The sequence below is a fragment of the Gekko japonicus genome, unplaced genomic scaffold (assembly GCF_001447785.1).
Source record: "Gekko japonicus isolate JY-2015 unplaced genomic scaffold, Gekko_japonicus_V1.1 scaffold415, whole genome shotgun sequence".
Lineage (NCBI taxonomy): Eukaryota > Metazoa > Chordata > Lepidosauria > Squamata > Gekkonidae > Gekko > Gekko japonicus.
Window position 1 is genome coordinate 356,584 of NW_015173136.1, and position 20,367 is coordinate 376,950.

Below are 20,367 nucleotides of genomic sequence, written 5' to 3' on the forward strand. Positions count from 1 at the left end.
TGAATAGGCCTGCTTGCAAAATTATATGGACTGATAACACAAACTCATCTCTGGTGGGCTTCAGTAGAGAAATAGATTGTATAAACTGGCATATAATCCATATTTCGTCTTCTCAGTTGTGTATGCTGAGCAAGTAATACTAGGAGAGCAACATCATATAGCAGCCTGGATAGAAGCACCAATTTCATATTCTCTCTTGAGAATCCATTGTGTTGTTTTATCTTAGATGTTGTCTTTTCCCCCTTGGCATTCCTTTTGATACTATTCCTCTCTCAGAGTAAGATGTTGGGACGCCTTCTCATAAGCTGCATGTCAGTGGTTTTGATTTTTAGCCTGTGGTTCTTTGAGCTCTGCCTTTTTCCTTTAGTCATTTTCACAAATGATACTAAATATGCTTCTAATATATATCCATCTTTGATTGAGTATACTGAGAAATGCTACAATTCAGTTAAGTTGTACAGGAAATTCTGATTGTATTTGTTTTAAGTTTTGGATGACCTGTAGAATTACAGGTGTTGATCCTTGTTAGGTATTTATAAGTTCTCCTATGAATTTAGACCATTCATGGAGTGCATTGTACAAATACCATTTCCCTTTGATTTTCTAATCCATTGTTTATCAAAGCCATGATCCTAAGTGCCTGTTATGTGAGAATTTAGGGGAGTCAGAATAGCACCCCTCAGGGTAGCACTTTCAGAAGTGACTTCTGCTATTGCAAATGCCTGGCCTGTGTCAAATGGAGCCCCAGCTGTTTATGGGCATACTCAGAGGAGTGTGCTCACTGGTGGTGCTCACAGCAGTTTGTGGAATGCATCATAAACGCACAAAGCTTGACCAAGCACAGAAATTCAGGCTGGGATCCAAACAGTGATTTAAGCAGGCCCAGGACTTGTACACATTCAGTAGGGGTTTTTATTTTGTTCCTTTCAAGTGAACCCTCTTGCCATTTCCCAGACTGCTTATAAAACTGCCTTCTGTTCCAAAAACAGTTTTCTCTATAGCAGGAGGGACAAAAAGGTCTCCAGTAAAAACTTCCGAAGGGTGTGTGTGATGCATCTTGATACAAATAGTGCTTGAAAGCCACTGTCTTTAAATCTTTCCAAAATGGTGTGAAAGCAGATTTCTTCCCATCTGAAGAAGAGGCTCTGCTTAATCATTAGTTCTAACAGTCTGCCAAGACAAATATAACCTGTGTGTCAGTTTACCATCATGATGCACCAATCCCCCTGAGTGAGTAGTACTGTGGTTTCTTTTGTACTTTGCAATCTGCTGTTCTAGAGATCTGTTTTCACATCCTCAAAAGGCCATTCCACTGAGAGTTCAAGATCTAAATAATGCAAATAAATGCATATATTTGTTGTTCCTCTACTGACAAAGAGGTGGGTACAAGGTTCCACTGAACGGCCTGGCTGCAGATGGTGGCAATGAAAAGTGGGGACAGACCTGATGAATGCCTGGATGCGACACCAGTGGGAGTCCCATGCAAATGAAGATTGCGTTAAAAGTATAATAAATAAACTTGGGAAACAAGGTAGTTGTATCCCTCTCCAGCAACTTCCACTAAGATTGAGATGAACCCATGTTCATCAGTGGTGGTTTAAGTCGATTTAACACTTGCATTCCATTTGTTTCCAGGTATTCGCCCACAAATAATGAATGGCCCTATGCATCCTCGCCCCTTGGTGGCTTTACTAGATGGAAGGGATTGTACTGTGGAGATGCCAATTTTGAAAGACTTGGCTACTGTTGCATTCTGTGATGCACAATCAACTCAGGAAATCCATGAAAAGGTAAGGAAAATAAATGGCTTTGTCTTTTGGGAATTTATTTAAGGGGAGAAATCTGAGTATCTAGCTTTTAATGGCTTATTACCAAATTAGATTTCTGCTGCATCTTAGAAGAATAATATGGTGACATCTGTATTGGCTGATATTTGGCAGCTTAGCAGGTGCTTCCTGGGCTGATCTCCGACTGTGAGAGAGATCTGAAGTAGGCACATAGATAACCTTTTGTTGATGCAACAGAATGGAATGGTGTGTCTGAGCCTGCCTAGAAGCGCCAATAAAGCCTCATTTGTTTTATTCATTTGCTCACAAAGGTATCATGGAATGAAGAGGTTCTGCTTTTCACATTGGAAGAGAGCAGAGCCCTCCCTCCTCCTGCTCCTCACATTTCTTCCCTCCTCTAAGCTTGGCTTCAGTGCCAGTAGTGAGACAAGCTAGGGAGAAAAGGAACCAGAGCACGAGGAAGTAGGGAGGGGAAAGGGGGGAGATAGCTCACCTGTGTGTTCACTTTACAGATGAACAGAGGAGATATGTGAAAACAAAGATGTAGCTGTTCCTTCAACAGTTATTTTGACCCTCTGTTGTGTGCCCCATGACACCTGGATCAAACCAACACAAAAATCTGCACTCTTATTCTTGTATATTAGAAAGTTATTTTACATTCTTATACATTTCCATCTGCTTTGTAATGAGAGATTGTAAAAATAGATTACCATTCAACACATTTTGTTGCATCCCTCAAGTGTTTAGAGACCCTCTTTCTTTAACAGGCAGAACCAGAGATTTCTAGGAGAGATGAATGTGTGCACAAATGCTATTGGGCTGTCTTGTTCTTGTGAAGATTCCCCACTCTTCATTTTGGTGGTGGTGGTGGTGGGGTTCTTTGCAGCACAGTGCTCAGAAGCTGATATCTCTGAGGATGGTGATTTTTACGTTTGATAACCTTTTGGCAAATGTAGGCTTCCTCAGAATGGAGGTCTCCTCAAAATAACTTTGCCAGTTTCTCCTCCTGATGGGGAGAATCTCCTTTAAGGTGGGCATCAGACGTTTTTAAACAGTGAGTGTCTTTTTACCGACTTTCACAAGGAAGCAGGTTTGGATACACTAGAAGCACCTTTAAGATGGTGAATCCGGCATTTTTGTACGTGTGTTGGCTTAAATGGGGGGAGGGGGGTTGTTTCAGCTCTCTTGATTCTCATAGCTATCGATGGATATGTGTAGGGTTTGGATTCCTGAGAGTAGTCAGAGCTTCTTTGATGGCAACAGACTAGGCATATTTGATGGTAAGACAGGCATCATCAATCTCCCAGTTTCAGAAATTGACTGATCTTGTTAAATAGGCTTTAAAAATAGGTAGGTAAGAGGGAGAAGCTTAATGCGTACAATCTGCCTGCTGCAGGTGCAGGGCTCCTTGCTCACAATGTATTTGCAAACAGCTGTCAGTGACTAACAGCATGTGTTCATGAAGAACAGATTTAGCTAGTCTGTCCCAATTGATTTTCTTAAACGATACAAAATCAATAGATGAAAGCAAAGGAATTAATGTATGAAAGCAGATCAAATATACTTGGATTTCATCTAAACGTTAGATAACGGTCTCTCAGGAACTTTGTGAACCTAGCTCAGCTAGGGAACCCTGTTGGTTAGATTGGAAAGCAGTAAAAATAATTGAAATGGAGCTTTGTGATAAATGCCAAAATAGGGGGTGTGATGCTACAGTTTATGGGCTAAACTAGATGGTGCATACCAATGGGAGGAGCATTCCCCCAACAGCCTTGTTGTTAACAGAAAGCAGTTTCAAGGGGGAGCGATCAGGAGGGCAAAAGTGACAGCGGGTGAAGGCATTTTAACCCTTTAGGCTGTTTTCCTGTCCCCTCTTTGGTAATTTCCAAATGCATATTTGCTTTTCGCCTTAAAAGTGTGATATATATGCTGGGTGCTATCTAATTTGGCCTCAAGATCAGTCCCATCAACTGAATGAACTATGTACCCAGCAGCAAGTCTTGTTGAATGTATTGAATGTATTCAGTGGCAACTCTTGCAAAAGCTTCTAAGTGGAACAAAAAGCACTCCCGTTTTTGACCTTTTGCAAGACTTATTGCTGAATACAGCTATTAGATGGAGTCTAAACATTCATTGGGGGGGCGGGACCTGTGTTGCAAACAAAATGAACAAATTACTGTTTGGAGGGATATTCAGTGCTACTTGTACAGTTTCATTTTTTTTCTGGTTACATAGAGCATACAATTTAATACCAGCAGAATTTGTATCCAAATCTCAGCTCTCACGTTTAAGGGGGGACGACATGTTTCTAGTTCTCATGGTTGTTGAGAAAAAATGTGTGTGGCTCATGTTTGTATAAGCCTTTGCCACTAGTGGAGCATTGAGAGAAACCCAGAGTGCCTGAAGGCCTGTTCCATGCCACTCCCCCAAGACGTCTGTTCCCTGTTTCTTCCAATCACCCCTCACTCCAGGTCCAGGACACTTTGTAAACCCCAGTTTTCCTCCATATTTATTTCATGTATAGATCCTGTTATCTGACAGATTCTGAATTCTGTGAAAAATCTCAATCTTGGAAGCCTGATAGGTTTTTTTCCCCATTTTATGATTTTTGGGAGGGAGAGATTGAACACAATTAACACGAATTGACAAGGACAGGTGGGAAATGGTCAATCCTGGATATTGTGTGGAAAGAGATCCTTTGGCTCAACCAGAAGGCTGAACTCTAAGTCTCCTAGAGATGAAGTGGGGGAATGACAAGATCAGAATTACCTGGGTGGAGGTGACAAGCAAATCCTTAGAAGGCTTACTGTCAGACATAGCTTGGTCTTGTCCTTAGGATGCTCACAACTCTTAGGGAATTATCCCTGTGTAGGGCAGGCTGCTGCAGCACTGGTTTAAAATAATCGTTAGTAAATAGCCTGACCAGTTCTCATGTAAATCTGTAACCAAGGCATCTAAGCCTGGTAATTGCCTGAAACATTTCTGTGTGCAGAAAGGCAGAGTATAAATGTTGTAAAATAAATGAAATAAAATAATTAGATCTTTTCTTTATGTGTGTAATAAGAGTTAGTGTATTGCTGCTCTTAGTGACACTCTGGAAGACAGTATGAATTTGTGTGTTAGAGTGTGAATCCCACTGGGGTGCATAGAGGGCCTCTTGATCCCAGTCACATGAGGCCGGTTGCATGCCAGAGGCTGTGATTTTATCTCTTACTCCGCCTTCTCTTATTCATTGTCTGGGAATTTCATTTTTCTTTCATCAGCCATCTTTCAAAACTAAATTACAACCATCCCCAGATGCGAGTCCTTTTTAAACTTCCCTTCTTTCTCATGATTTCTTGCCAGCATCATAGTATCCAATCTGTTGGGCAGTGAGGGAAGCAAAGTGTGGCTCAGTGATGGCTGTCGTTGGCTTACAAAGTTGCCTAGTTCGGCACCGAGTGAGCCACTTTTTTGAAAGAAAGCAGCTCACACCGCCACTCTCAGTCACTGTGGTGTGGATTCTAAGCTGTGTTTCCACTTACACAGCATCCTTTTCCATTTGAGATGAAAAGGACATCCTGTCATGCCAGGATACGCCTTTTCCCATCATCCTGGGAGGCAGGAAATAGGTTGCTCTTTCTACCACCATCAGGATAGAGATTGCTTGCCCTCTTCAGTTGTTTTCTTGTCTCCTACAGAGACTGCACAGATCTTGAGAGCTTCATGGGTCAAATCTTTTTCACACAACAAGCAGGATCTTTCCTTTTATGTGCCTTTTACTCATTTGTTATTTTCTTTGCCCTTCACTATTTATATTTTAAAAAGCTATTTCCCTGCTTGTCTGTTATTCCATTTTAACCCTTTCTGTCTGTCTCCACATCCTAATGCCTTGTGCTGGCAACCAGCACTAGTATCTTCAGCCAAATTGATTATTAGGGCCACATGGATGCTTCTTCGGAGATCTACATTTTCAGTACAAAGCTGTGCCCTTCAGACTAGACTCTGCTCTTAGATATTCAGAGAAGTAATGTTTCCAGCAGTAGTGCACCTGCAGACCAAGTGAATCCCCTTACATCCATATCTAGATGATATGCTGATCCAGTCACCTTCATACTCCATCCTTCACAGCCCCAATAGCAGTGACCGTGCAGTTTGGATTTTAATGTGTTTGCGATTAGTTGGTAAGGCTAAACATGAAAGTAATCATGCTGGATAATGTGCCACAGTTATAGATGGGACAGTTGTGGGGAATAACATACATGTCTGCGATAATTTCTTCTCCTTTCCCCCTCCCTTTTCCCGAGTGTTTCACCTCGACATCCTCTCTTTTAACAACACAATAATACATTTATAAAGAGTGGTTAGGTAGGAAATAAGGGTCGCGGCTCAGAGGTTAAGACACTGAGCTGCAGACCGGAAGGTCTGTAGTTCAGCAGTTTGATACCCTAGTGCAGCATGACGGAGTGAGCTCTCACCTCTGCCCCCAGCTCCTGCCAACCTAGCAGTTCGAAAGCAAGAAATTGCAAGTAGATAAATAGGTACCGCTTCGGTGGAAAGGTAACAGTGTTCCATGTGCCTCAGCGTTTAGTCATGCTAGCCACATGACCATGGAAACGTCTTCGGACAGTCCTGGCACTTCAGTCTGGAAACGGAGATGAACACTGCCCCCCTGGGGTCAAATTTGACTAGCTTTCGCGCAAGGGAAACCTTTAGATTTACCTTTACTTTAGGTAGGAAATAGAGATGTACTACTGTAGTAATTATTTGTATCTAAGGAAAATTGAAGCTCTGCTTTAGAAGGATTATGGTATCACATACTGAAGGTGACAGAACTGACAGGCTGTTTCTGTTGAAGAGAGATGGATTGATTTCACTTCGGATATCTCAGTAAACCAGGACTCTCAGACCCTTGAAACAGTATTATCTCAGGATTTTTCCTTCAGTCCCCTCACAACTCACTAATGCACTATTTCTGTAAGGCATCCCAACCTGCTTATCTCAGGATACCTAACACAATCCTGCCTCTCTTTAGGCACTTGAGCCCTGTCTACCTAGTTCTATCTATATCTGAGGCTCATCTGAGGAATTTTTCTTCTGTTGTCTTTTCCCCCACTCACCTCCCTGCTGACAAATTCACCCCCTCCCATTGGTTGGAAACGCCCCAGATTCGCATACACAGCAGAAAAGTAGGGATTAGCTGTGACTCATGTAGGGCAAAACTGGAAGCTGTCCATCACAGTAGTCCAGCAAGCTTCCATGGTAGAGAGGGGATTTGAACCTAGGTCTCCCCAATCCTAGTCCAACATTCTAACCATTACTACACACAGTGGTAGTTCTCATTTGAACACCAGGCATCCAGGCTTTTTTTTGACATTGGTCTCTTTCTTTTTGTTTCCCAGACAAACATTTCTACTCATTGATTAGAACTTGGCTTGGGGCTTTCTGTGTAGTGGCTCTATAGAATCAGCTGCTCTGTCATACCTGGCCTTGTAGGACAGCACAGTATATACAGATGATACATTAATTAATTAATATGGAGACCTTGGGTTGTTAGTCTTGGGCTATAGGTTATTTTAATACAGTGGTCCAAATGTAGACAGTTCATAGCATCAGATTTGCAATGAAACATGGAGTAAACGGGAATATAATTAACTAGGTATAAGGACCGTTGTGGAAATAAACACAACGAGCTCTAGAAAGAGGCTCTGAGCGGGTGCCCTGGCCTTGGGCACTCAGTGTCAATTTGCTGTGGTGATCTCAGCAGGGTATAATAATACTGAGTCCACCATTTTCTCCAGAGGAACTGATCTCTGCTACCTGAAGAACAGTTCTAATTTTGAGTGATCTCCAGCCCTCACCTGGGGATTGGCAACAATTGTTACCCAGGAGGGAATGTCTGGTTTGGAAAGTGGAGTCTATGGCATTGTACCTCTCTGAGATCCCAACCCTCCTCAAACCCCACCCTCTCCAGGGTCCACCCTTCAAATCTCCAGGAATTTCCTAACTTGGAGTTGGCAACCCTATCTCCTTCCCAGCCAACCATCAACCTACCTTGATCCTTGTTTCCCTCTGACTTCAGCTTTCCATCTCCTCCCCCCTCCCTCCTGGAGAGCAGTTGTAATTCTGAGTGATCTCCAGCCCCCACCTGGAGATTGGCAACAATGGTTCCCCAAGAGGGATTGGCTGGTTTGGAGGGTGGAGTCTACGGCATTGCAGTTGTCTGAAGTGCCACCCCTCCTGAAACCTGACCCTCTCCAGGCTCCATCCCTCAAATCTCCAGGAATTTTCCACCTGGAGTTGGCAACCGTATCTCCTTCCCAGCCAATCATCAACCTACCTTTATTTTCCCCTTACTCTTCAGCTTTCCACCCCCACACACACACCTGCAGCCTCAACCGTGCTCTGAAGCCCTGACTGCTACGTCACATTGGCTGCCATGCAGGGGCCATCTCAGCAGGATATAAGGACACAGAGTCCACCATTTTCTCCAGGGGAACTGATCTCTGCCATCTGGAAAGCAGTTGTAATTCTGAGTGATCGTCAGCCCTCACCTGGAGATTGGCAACAATGGTTTCCCCCAACAGGCACTAAGGGGACATGTGTTTTACCTCAGAACACATTTTACCTCAGAACAGCAACAGCAAACTGTTTAGAATGTTAGAGGCAAAGGCCAATGAGGCCGCATATGCAAACGACCTCTGTGTTCCGAGGCAAAGGCAATCAGGCCACATATGCAAATGATCTCTGTGTTCTGACTGGCTATGGGAGGAAGGGAGAGGAACGGCAAACTGTTTAGAATGTTGGAGGCGAGACTCCAGGAACGCAGCCAGTGGATAGGGAGATTCTGAGTGACACACAGGGCGCCAACCAATTCTGGAGCATGTGGAATGTTCTGTACAGTGCTACCACCAAAAGGCTTTTATATATAAGGAGAGATTAGATCCAGGTGGTCAGCTGTGTTGGTCTGAAAGCAGTATTAGTGCACCATTTTCTAGTATAAGGAATAATATCTCTGTATCTGAAGAAGTGTGCTTGCACACAAAAGCTTATAGCTTGAATAAAAGTTTGTTGGTCTTAAAGATGCCACTGGACTCAAATTTTGTTCTGCTGCTTTAGACCAACTCAAGTACCCACCTGAATCTATATACAAGCTGCAATCAGTCAGTGGATTGGTTCCAGCAGAAAAGATCATGGAAAGAGCTGGAGGAGCAGTTCTTTCCTTTTCTCCATGCAGCTTGTTCTTTGTCCCCAAAATCCTTTCTGGGGTCTGGAGTGCCTCACAAACAAACTGTAACAGACTCGAGTATAAGGCACTGTGGGTATGAGGGAAAATTGCCACTTCCTCTGTGTTCCAGTGTTGACTGGATAAGCAAAGGGATGCAAGAGGAGGTGACGACTTTGCCTGATTCCATTGCATCTTCTTCGTGGTCTCTGTGCATCACACCCTTGGGAATATACTGCGCCTGCGCTGACCTTCTCGGTACCGGTAGCTAGCAAAAGGGATTTTCGCGCCTCTCCCAGGTCACGCGCCGGCTCCACTGCGCATGACCAAGGAGGGGCACGCAGATCCCGCCAGTTCCTTCTGACCGCCGCCCAACAGCCTTCAAAGAAACAAGATGAAGGGCCGAGAGCAGAGGGGAAGGAGGGCGGGTGGTGTGAATGCACAGATGACCACTCGAAGATCACCAGTTACAGGTAAGCAACCTGTCTTTCAGCGCTCCATACTGTGGTGTGTTTTGTTTGCAAAATCCCCTGGAGGGGATTTTGGGGGACAAACAGCAAGCTCCTTGAGGAAAGGAAATATGGGGAGCTGTCAGCTCTACCAAACACCTTTCATGCACTTCTCCACTGGATCTAAGCCATTGTGGAAAAGCCTGTGCTTGTGAGGAGTATGAATTTTGCTTGTTCCCATGTTTGCGTAGTCCTCTTCTTCTCCCATTCATCCTGTGTTGAGCATAATTGACAGTTTCCTGGTTTCAGATATCTTGAACCAAAATACATTCTCCTAAATTATGGATAATCCGCAAATGATAACCTACAAAATGATGATTTATGATGGAATTAAATCTAAGTTGGGAAGAATCAAATAAGGCATGTAGCAACTGCTTTACTGAAAAGGCATAATCGTCTGAGAACAAAAACTACTTTTGAATCTGTCATTAGTAGCAATCATATTTCTAGCAGAATGATAGCTCAGATTTACTTACTGGTGTTAAATTTAGATACTGTTTTTCCGAGGTCCCTTTCATATGGGCTCTTCTGCTTCGGCTTCTGAAGGCAGGTGGATTTTTTTTTTAAAAAAACACCAACACACCTAAAGGATAAAGTACAACGTAACTGGTTTTGGGAACCCTGGATTAAGTCTTCATTAACTGCAGGAGGATGGTGTTTTATCTTTAAGATGAGTGAAGCCTTTTAGAAAATCTGTTTGCCTTGAGAAGCAAAATTGGGTTAAAGATCCTGTATGAAAGGGACATGAAGAAATGGGAAAGATTTACAAATTAATTTACGTTTACAGGAATGAAAATGGATCTCGGAGAACATTACCATAAAAATAATCCTAGTAAATTTGAGAGAACACTTGTGTAAAGTACTTTTACAGTAGTAAAGTAACAGTAAAATTCAGTAGTATTTTAGTGATAGTTATATATAGTAGTAAGTTAGTGGTAGTAAGTACAGTAGTAAGTTAGTGGTTATATATAGAAATCTATCAGATTTATTTTGGAGATGTGCTTTACAGTGTGTAGACTATGTTGAGGGTGTGCTCCAAAAGCAATGTATTTTGGCAAAATATGATTCAGTTCATTAATTATGTAGTAACATAAAATAGCCTTATTAGAATATGTAGTCCTAAAATAGCCTTATTAGAATATGAGAAAGGAATTGTAATTTCTTCAGCTCTTGAGTTTGTTTCAGCTTTGCTTATAGCCGCCAAAATAGTTACAGTGAAATATTAGAAGAAAACAGAATCCCCTCCCCCCCCCCGGAAAAAGATTGGTTTAATCATGATTGGAATGTAGCTTTATTAACTAAATTAACATATTACCAAAGGATACAAATAAATGATTTGCAATGTAGAGATAAGTTTTGGAAACCCTGGGCTATTTTTGTTATGTATTAAAATTTAAAAAAGAGGCGTAACATACGATTTTGCTTTTTGTGAATTATTGTAAACACCTCCCCCCTTTTTCTTATGTATAAAGGCATTGTGTAATGTATGTAATTTTTAAAAAATCAATTTTGCTGTGATGCCAAATGCGGGCATATGGAACACCTGGAGTTTGTTTCCTCTCCACAACTGCTACAAGATTAAGTCATAGTTTAGAATCCCAGTGTGTGTGGAGGAAACCAACTCTTGTTAAAGGCTTCTGGTATCAGGAAGCATTCAGCCATGCCCTTTACATAAGAGGAGTACTCTTGGCATGAAGCAAGCCAGGTTTGCGTCACTTGTGAACAGGCAGATTGTTCATGATGTCTGAATGTAGCCAAAAAGGCTTGAAAGGAAAACTCCTAGTGGAGAGACAGGATATAAAGTACTGACTCCAGCAATCTGGGAGTAGTTACATGGTCTTTTCACTAGTGATCTCAAGCTTTGAATAATTCAAGAGTGGACTAAACGGCACATCTCACAGTAGGTCTGTGATAGTTCTCCCACTGTGTTCATTTTAAGGTTTCCAAGTGGCTGTGGAGGGAAGTTAGGAGAGCTTTATGACAGCCACAGTTCAGCCTTCTCCCTTACCTCTCCAAGCTGCTGTTAGTTACTGTGGAGAGGGAGGGGGAGAAAGAGATATTGTATTAGATACCTTTGGCGTTTCTGGTTGGTTGCTTGCTTGGTTGTTTGTTGTCCACTTTAGCTGATAGTAGTTTCTGGGGAGGGGGTTGCATGTCAGTTGGAGATTGGTATGGGAAGCAAGAGCTTCTCTCACACATAGCACTACAACCCCTATGGCTGTGTTTGAAATCTAAAAAGAACTGGGAGATCTGGTCGTGTATCTCCCAGGAAACACGTAGACTTGCTCTTAGATTACTGCTGTGGAAAGTGGAGGTGGGGGGAGAAGCCCTGTTAGCTAGCATCACCAGAGATTTGAGAGTGATGACCTATAATGAACCTGAATTAGCAGGTGGATGGTGAAAGGGTCAAACACTGGACAGTCTTATTTAGATAAAGACTTTAGCATCATGAGTGTTGGATGACTGCTTAAGTTGGCAGGGCACCAAAAACTTTCTACTGGGTTGTGGCTCAAAAACAAAGCAAATGAGATCATGAAATCCATAAATCTTTTCCTGCTCTGCCTGCTAGATAGCGTCCAGCAATTTAAAAAAGAAAGAAAGAAAAGAAAAAGTGGCTGTAAACTTCGTAGTGTAAGGGTATGGCTGAGCACTATTAACGCTACTGCAGTGGTCAGCATGAAACTTCATGAGTATACAGCATGGCCAGATAATTCAGAGTCTAATACAAAATACTTCTAGAACTGAAAAATCATCAGAGGAATGCAGAGGCAAAGCTGTTTTTTCAAGGATCCAAATACAAAGTCCAAGCAGATGCTTAGGCTTCCTTTTGGACATTGCTCCTTTTGCATCCAAGTTCTACCAATGTGTAAGCCTTGACCACAAATGAGAATTAGTGCTGGAGAGTGACGTCTCCCACACATCTATACTGAGAGATAGGCAATATCCACTGGGCTTCTTTGGGGGTTCTCAGGATTAGTGGGACTCCCCAAGCACTTTAGCAGGTTGGACTGTGTGCCTTGCTAGATGCTGACATGTGTGACTCATCAGTGGACAGCAGCAGCTGCTGCCGGAACATATCCATCTGCTTCACTAATGTCTATGATTTCCTTCTCTTTGTGTGTGTGCTAGGTTTTAAATGAAGCTGTTGGAGCAATGATGTACCATACTATCACTCTCACCCGAGAAGACCTAGAGAAATTCAAGGCCTTACGAGTCATTGTACGGATAGGCAGTGGCTATGACAACATCGACATTAAAGCTGCAGGCGAACTTGGTATGTTCAGACTACATTCTAGTAGAAAAAGTTGGATTTATTTTTATTTTTTTATCATCCCAGAACCATATTTTACAGCCTGCGGAAGGAGGGGGGAATTGTTTTGCATTCTACATATGATCAAGCAGCTTTATTTTACTTAGCATTCAACTCCCATTTGTTCTGGTACAGGTAGGGTTTCCTCCATTCTAAACTATGAGTTACATGGACTGAATAAAACACTTTGTAACATTCTGATGTGAACCTAGAGCTCCTCCCTCCTCTGTACCAGGGAATCGCCCCTCCCTCTGGTGGTATCACCTGTTGTTCATATTGATCATCTCCTGGCATAAACAGAAGGCAAAAGGGCAATCTTAGTGCCCATCCACAGCTGCTTCCACATGGGCTTTGTTACAGTTTGGTATCCAGGCCAGAGCAGGGGTTCGGGGGGGGGGGTGTTTGCACCCACAAAAACACTTTCCCTGAATTGTCCATTTTCCATTTTGCTGTGATTTTTCGCAAACTGGTTGAGTACAATCAGATCTAGCCGCAGTGATCCATGCCTTAGTTACAGTTAAGACTGGACTGTTGCAATGCAGTCTACTTGGAGCCATCCATGACTGGACTGCTGGTCAGGGCCACTTACCTATCCATGAAGAGTGTTTGGAGGCTGCAGCTAGTGCAGACCACTGTGACTGGACTGCTGGTCAGGGCCACTTACCAGGAGCATGTGGCCCTGATACTACAGCAGTTACACTGGCTACTAATCCACTTGTGAGCCTAATTCAAGATGTTGCTTTTGACATTTAATGCCCTAAAGTGACTTGGGACTGGGGCACCTGGAAGACTTACTTCTCCTATAAGTTCATTCCTGGGAATTATTATCACAGTGAGAGGCCCTCTTGACTGTCCCGTCAATCAAAGAAGCTTGTTTAGTGGGTACACAAGAGATGGCCTTTTCACTGGCAGCCCTACTATTATGGAACAGTCTCTCGCCCCCCCCCCCTCACTTTTGATCATTGGGAAGCAGTTCAAGATGGTTTTATTAGGACTGCATTTGGTTTTAGTTTATTAACAGTCCTGGATTGTGATTTTAAAACTTGGTTTTTATTTTTTTAATATATTCTATTTTATGTGTTTCATCTGTACTGTTAAGCTGTCTTGAGTTCTGTAAAGAAGAAAGGCGGCTAATAGGTGTTTTAAATAAATAAATAATGTCTCTTCTAGTTCTTCTGAATTACTAGCTTTTATTTTTAAAAAAAATCCGTGGCAGTGAAAGCAGCACAGAAAGTCATAGCTGTGTAGAAGCGCTCCATCTACATATCAGAACCTTCACACAATTATTTGGGATCTTGAGGCTTCAAGAAAAAGTCTGTGAAATGCTAGGAACACAAAATCTGTAATTCAGTTGTAGTGTCTTAATATGTCTACAACGTGGAAAACAAAGTAGCAGAAATCTTCAAATTTATACAATCAGCTATGTTTTATATGTTTGGATTCAATAGTTGTCCTTGTTAATTCTTTTTGGGGGTGTTTGTTGTTCATTTTCGTTAGAAAATATTCTGCCTGTGTTTTTCTTTCATATCAGCATTTTTTTCATATCTGCTGGCCTGTTAAAAACTATGAATGGATTTAATCATTAACCCAAGTCAGACCTTAGTTATGCTTGGTGTGTGATGACAGAGTCTTAGTACAGGTGTTCAGTTTGCTGAACATAGTAGTATGTCGAGCCCTCAAACTAGGAAAGCTCCTGTTTCTGGAAAACTGCATTCACTTTCATTGTTGCAGGACTGAAGAATAAATAAACTAATAAAGCTTGTTGGACTTACTAAGCTTTTGAGATATGTAATGTAGATATAAAGGTAATATAACAGTTGCTACAATATAGTCACTATCGTACATCTGCAGCCCAGGGTTGCCAACAGCCTGTGGGAAAAAAGGTTCTGCCCCTTTAATGGAGACTTAATGTGTGGAAATGAGCAACTGAAGCTTTTCATGGCAGGGAGGTAAATAATATCACCTGAAAAATAACTTCCCATTGAGCGTCTGTTAAAGGGACAGGTCACCCTTTCTCCTGGCTGTCGGCAATCGTACTTCTGCCGTTAGACTTCAGAGTCTAATCTGGTGGGCCTTGAGCACCTGAGCAAATACGAAACTTCCTGCTCCTGGTAGTGCAATAAAGCTTGCCATTTGTGCATTTTAGCAGAACAAACCTTTATTATTTATTTAGTTTATTAAATTTATGAATCGCCCACCCTGCGAGTGGGCAAGTAATCTATAATATGAGTAATCTATAATCAGAATTACTGACAATAAAACAAAAAGTTAAAACCAATCAAAATGACAATAAAGTAGTCCTCCTTTGCTGGTTACACTGCTGTCCCGCATGGCGGAGCAGGGGAGGGTATGTGGGGGCCATAGAAGAAAAGAAGAGAGGGTGCCAATCTTAACCTCCCATTGCTGCCCTCAGACTTTAGTCCCTCCAGATGGGCTTTTCAGATCCTAATCTTGGTTGTCTGTAAAGAGTTCCAATATTTTAATTAGTTAGATTATTTAGGTCCAATTTGGTTTTGTATCCATTGTTTCAATTGAGGAGTAGTAGTAATAGTTTATTATTACAGTCTTTAGACCAGCATACAGTTTTGTTGTTGTTCAGTAGCACAGTTGAGTCCGATTCTTCGCGACCCCATGGACCAGGTCACGCCAGGCCCTCCTGTCTTCTGCCGTCCTCTGAAGTTCACTCAATTTCATGTTCGTTGCATCTATGACACTGTCTAACCATCTCATCCTTTGCCGTCCCTGTCTTCTTTGACCTTCAATCTTTCCCAGCATCAGGGTCTTCTCCAGTGAGTGCTCCCTTCTCATTTGGTGGCCAAAGTATTTGAGCTTCAGTTTCATTATCTGGCCTTCCAGGGAACAGTCAGGGTTGATTTCCTTTAGGATTGACTGATTTGATCTTCTTGCAGTCCAAGGGACTCTCAAGAGTCTTCTCCAGCACCATAGTTCAAAAGAATCTATTCTTCGGCGCTCGGCCTTCCTTATAGTCCAACTCTCACAGCCATACATGACTACTGGGAATACCATTGCTTTGACCATGTGGACTTTTGTTGGCAGGGAGATGTCTCTACTTTTTAGTAGAGTTTAGTCTACATACAGCATACAGTTTAGTCAGACATAAAATATAGTAATTAAAAATTCAAATTTAAGAGCTTTTAAGGTGCAGTTCCTGTAATTCGAAAATTAATGCACAAGATTTAGCAACTTGACATGTGATCTTAGAATTATTGTCTCATAAAAACCAGTGACGCCTCGCTTTATTTGTGTTTATATGACCAGGGATCATATCACATAACGGAATAATAATTCCAAGTTGTACCTCCCTGTAGAGTGGACAGCTAAAGAACATGTGCTCTACAGACTCAACCTCTCCTAGGGAACAAGAGCATAATCTTTCTGGGTAGGGAATTTCATTATACCTACCCTCAATAACTGCAGAAGGGAGAGCAGAATTTGTTTCAATTGAGCTAATTATATGTTGTCGATATTTGGTTTGCCCTCTTGGAAAAAAGATTTAATTACAAACCAGTATATTACATACTGCTTTCCTGTTCATGTTCATAAGGATACTCAGAGATCTGTGTTCACATTTTGTTCCACATTTGTACCATCCTCTTCAGTGAAGTTGCACATTCCTTGTTGTGAACTCTTCGCATTCTCTTCCCGTTTACTCTGTTGTCAGTTGCACTGCAGCCTGAGTATCTTATTTTCCTTAAAGTGCAGTCCACCAAACACTAATGCTCCGGTTTCCCAGTTTGGTCCAGAGAGCCAGTTTGGTGTAATGGTTAAGAGTAGTGGACTCTAATCTGGAAAACAATGTTTGATTCCTCCACATACAGTGGCTAGGTGACCTTGGTCAGTCAGAGTTCTCTCAGATCTGTTCTCTCATGAGCAGTTCTCGAAGCTCTCTCTCAGCCCCACCTACATCACAGAGTCTCTGTCGTGGGCAATGCTCCCTCTAAGCTGTGGAGTCTTGTGAGCAAAAATTCTACTTTGTGAGCTACTGGCATTGAAGTTGTGAGTGAGCGATTTGGCTCCTGCATAAACTAGTTTGCTCTGGAACCATCCTTCCTGAGCTAAGACAGAAATGTGTGAGTCAGAGGCTAAAAAACTGTGAGCTAGCTCACACTAACTCAGCTTAGAGGGAACACTGGCTGTGGGGAAAGGAAGGAGATTGTAAGCCACTCTGAGACTTTGAGTGAAGGGCAGGGTATAAATCCAATTTCTTTTTCCTTTTCCTCTCCCCCCCCCCATTCCTGTTACTTGCACAGTTTGGTCAGCATTTAAGAAACAGTTGTAACGGACAAGAACACAACTTGTTGTCGTGTTTTGCCTCTTTCTGCCCCCACACCTTTCTCTTTCTCTCATGCACACAGAGTGCATTTATTTTGGACAGCCTTCAATCAAACTCTGGTTTTTCTGTGGTGTCTGAATGCAGGCATTGGGGGGGGGGGGAATGGGGTTGTTTCCTCTACACAAACTGGGATTCTAAACCTTGGGTGGAGGCATCCCAATATGTTCAGGAGCCTTCATTCATATGGCAAATTGGAATGTGGTTGAATGCTTCCCACACCAGGAAACATCCAGGTGTACACATACAAAGGGGAAAGGGAGAGGGTAGGGAGTAAGGGTGCACACAAGCATGAGCTCAAGCTGCGTTCCGTGTCCTGTGGACAATCAGTAGTTTGTCTTGAGTTACGATGCCCAAATGTCGCTAAGATGCCATCATCTGCTTGAGAGCCATGCTTTGACAATAGCTAGCAGGTAGTTGTCTGCTTGAAACAGCTTCAGAATGCTGGCAACTCCACAGTGTATGCCATCTTGTTACATGTATTGTTGCCCACTACGTAGTTTGTCTTTGTGCTATTGTAGGCTGCCAGCAGGAGTTCTTGGCAGCTGCATGAAACCAACCATGCCTTGGAGAACAGTCTTCATGCAAAGTTATTGAGCACAATAGTGTGCCATGGAGGGCCATACTTCATGTACAGGAAATTCTAACACTTCCAGTTTGTAACCATTTAATGGGAAGTATAATCCAGTGTCCATTTATTATTTGTTGGCTTTGATATAGCTATACAAGGTGTTTTCTAAGGCTAAGCCGCAGTAGAAGTCCTTGGTCTACTGGTCAGGCCAGTCGTCAGCAAGTTTCTTTCAAGGGCCTTTTTGATGACATGGTAATTTGTCCCATTTGTTTTAGCTTTCTTTATCAGCACGGTCTCCTGTTGCCTGACAAATAACACAGACAGCTAAACTGATTATGTAATCCTTAACTAGATTTAAGAATTATAACATATTGGCCATTTCTGCGTGCTACTAAAGCGCAAGTAAGATATTCGCAAGCAGCAGCGTTAATTGTTTTACCACTAATGAGTACCACTGCATTAGCATATAAAACAAAATTGATCTTTATAGGGTGCCAGCTGTATATGTTTGTCGATAGGGTGGCATTAAAGTGATTAATTGCTTCAGAGTACTCCATTGTAAATCTTAATAAAACTAAAGGAACATGCATCCTTTGCAGTCGTCTTTACTAAACGAGATGCTTTGACAAATCATTTATATTAAAAAAAAAACCGCTCTAACTTTTTTACTTACAGCCTGACTTTGTAGTTAGAGATCTGGAGAATTGAGCACAGCTTCTGAGGGAGTTTATTTTTTTAAAGTAATCAAGGGCTGCCTACTCATGTAAATTTTGGAGATTTTCTTGCTTCCTAGGGCTCTCTAGATGCATGAATTAAAATTTACGCATTTTAAAAATCCACTAAGGAAATCCATAGCTGGGTGATGGAACCAGTACTGTTAAATGCCCACACTTAAACTTGAGACCTTACTATGCTAGTGCCTGTCAGAGTTGGCAGAATGGGTCGAGAAGGACCAGGGATTATACAACAGACCTGACTCTGTGTCTATAACAGTGAAACGTTTAAAAACAAAAATTACACTGAGAGCAGTGTTAAAAAAAACCAACACCTCTTGATGCCTTCTTGGCATCAAAGGGCTTTGGCCCTTGTAGGTGCTTAGGGCTTAATGTGTACATTACAGTTTTATTGCGTTGTTTTCCTCCTTTTGGTATGTTGCCCACGGGAGACCTTTCGTTGCTGTTAATAGGTTTGCGTTAATGTGACTGCCTCACATCACTTTCCATGCTACCTCCTAGCTCTCCTCATTTGTAGAGAGTTACTTCTACTGGGTTGTTATTTTCAGGTGACACCTGTCTAGGAAGATTTAAGGAAATGCTATTAACAGGAAAATATTAAGGCCTGGATCCAGACTAACGTTTCCACGGGCCCAAGGGCTTCTACCCACAGAGCACACTCTGGGGGCAGGCCAGGCTGCTGTGGGGATTAAGAGGCAAAAAAATAACAGGAGAGATAATTTTGCAAATATGTCTTACTCAGTTTTTCATACATTGTGTAGGTACAGAACTAAAAACTCTCTGACATTTGTATATTACTACACTGTGATAAAACTGAGGAAGCTGAGAAAGGAGGCCAGGACAAGTTTTGCTTGTGAAGCATTGCAGCCAGATGGGGGGAGGGAAGGAGATCAACTGTGATTTGTAGAGCAAGTGGGGTACGATGTTGTGGGCAGGTGGAAGAGCAAGTTGCACTGAACTTGAATCAGTCCTATGTTGAGTGAACATCGCTACACTATAAGAAAGACAGTTCTTAATCCAGACCTGTTACACTTTACCTTGTGAAATCAGCTCCATGTCTTAACGAGGAATAATCTCCCTGTAGGTAGATATGAACAAGGCATGGAAAGGCATATGAGCTATAAGCTTCTTTAGAGATCTGAAGGACAGAACAAAAAGAAACGAACCTTATAAGAATATCAGGATCAGGATCCCAAGAATTTCCACACAACAGCAGATGCTTTTAAATATCATTTCCACAAGCCTCATGATGTTTGGAATCATGTTATTCTCTGTGTGTAGTCAAGAGAGTGTCCTGACCTGGGTAGCCCAGTGTTGGGTATTACAAGTTGAAAACACTCAGTATATCTGGGGTTAAATGTTTGTTTATGTTACTCACAGGAAGTCACATGTTTCTCATGTAACCAATGTTCTTTATTTATTTATTTAATTATTTATTTATTTGATTTTTATTCCGCCCTCCCGCCGAAGCGGCTCAGGGCGGCGTACAACATCATACAATAAAACAACTCTTCTAAAAACAATCAATACAAACATTAAAACATACTTTACACTCCATAAAACTTATTCAGAATGGCGACTATAAAGTGCTGCATGCTCAGTCCAAGTTGTCAAACGCTTGGCGGAATAATTCTGTCTTAACAGCTCTCCGGAACTGATAGAGATCCCGGAGGACGCGGATCTCGTGGGGGAGCTGGTTCCACAGTACAGGCGCTACCACGGAGAATGCCCTGGTTCTGGTGGATGTTAATTTAGCATCCCTGGGGCCGGGGGGGACTAAGCGATCTTGTGACTCGGATCTCAGTGCTCTCGGGGGAACTTACGGAGAAAGGCGGTCCCGCAGGTAGGCAGGCCCCAGACCATAAAGGGCTTTAAAGGACATAACCAGCACCTTGAAGCGT

The 20,367-nt window shown here is 42.3% G+C and overlaps 1 protein-coding gene across 4 annotated transcripts in view; it reads left to right on the forward strand.

Moving 5' to 3' along the window:
- The window catches only part of CTBP2 (C-terminal binding protein 2), a 287,345-nt gene that overhangs the window by 237,717 nt on the left and 29,261 nt on the right, over positions 1–20,367 (forward strand). For all 4 annotated transcript variants that reach the window (XM_015422199.1, XM_015422201.1, XM_015422200.1 and 1 more), the window contains 2 exons: positions 1,636–1,790; positions 12,630–12,774. In XM_015422199.1, coding sequence (XP_015277685.1) covers positions 1,636–1,790; positions 12,630–12,774 — 300 coding nt within the window. The remainder of the gene's footprint in view (positions 1–1,635; positions 1,791–12,629; positions 12,775–20,367) is intronic.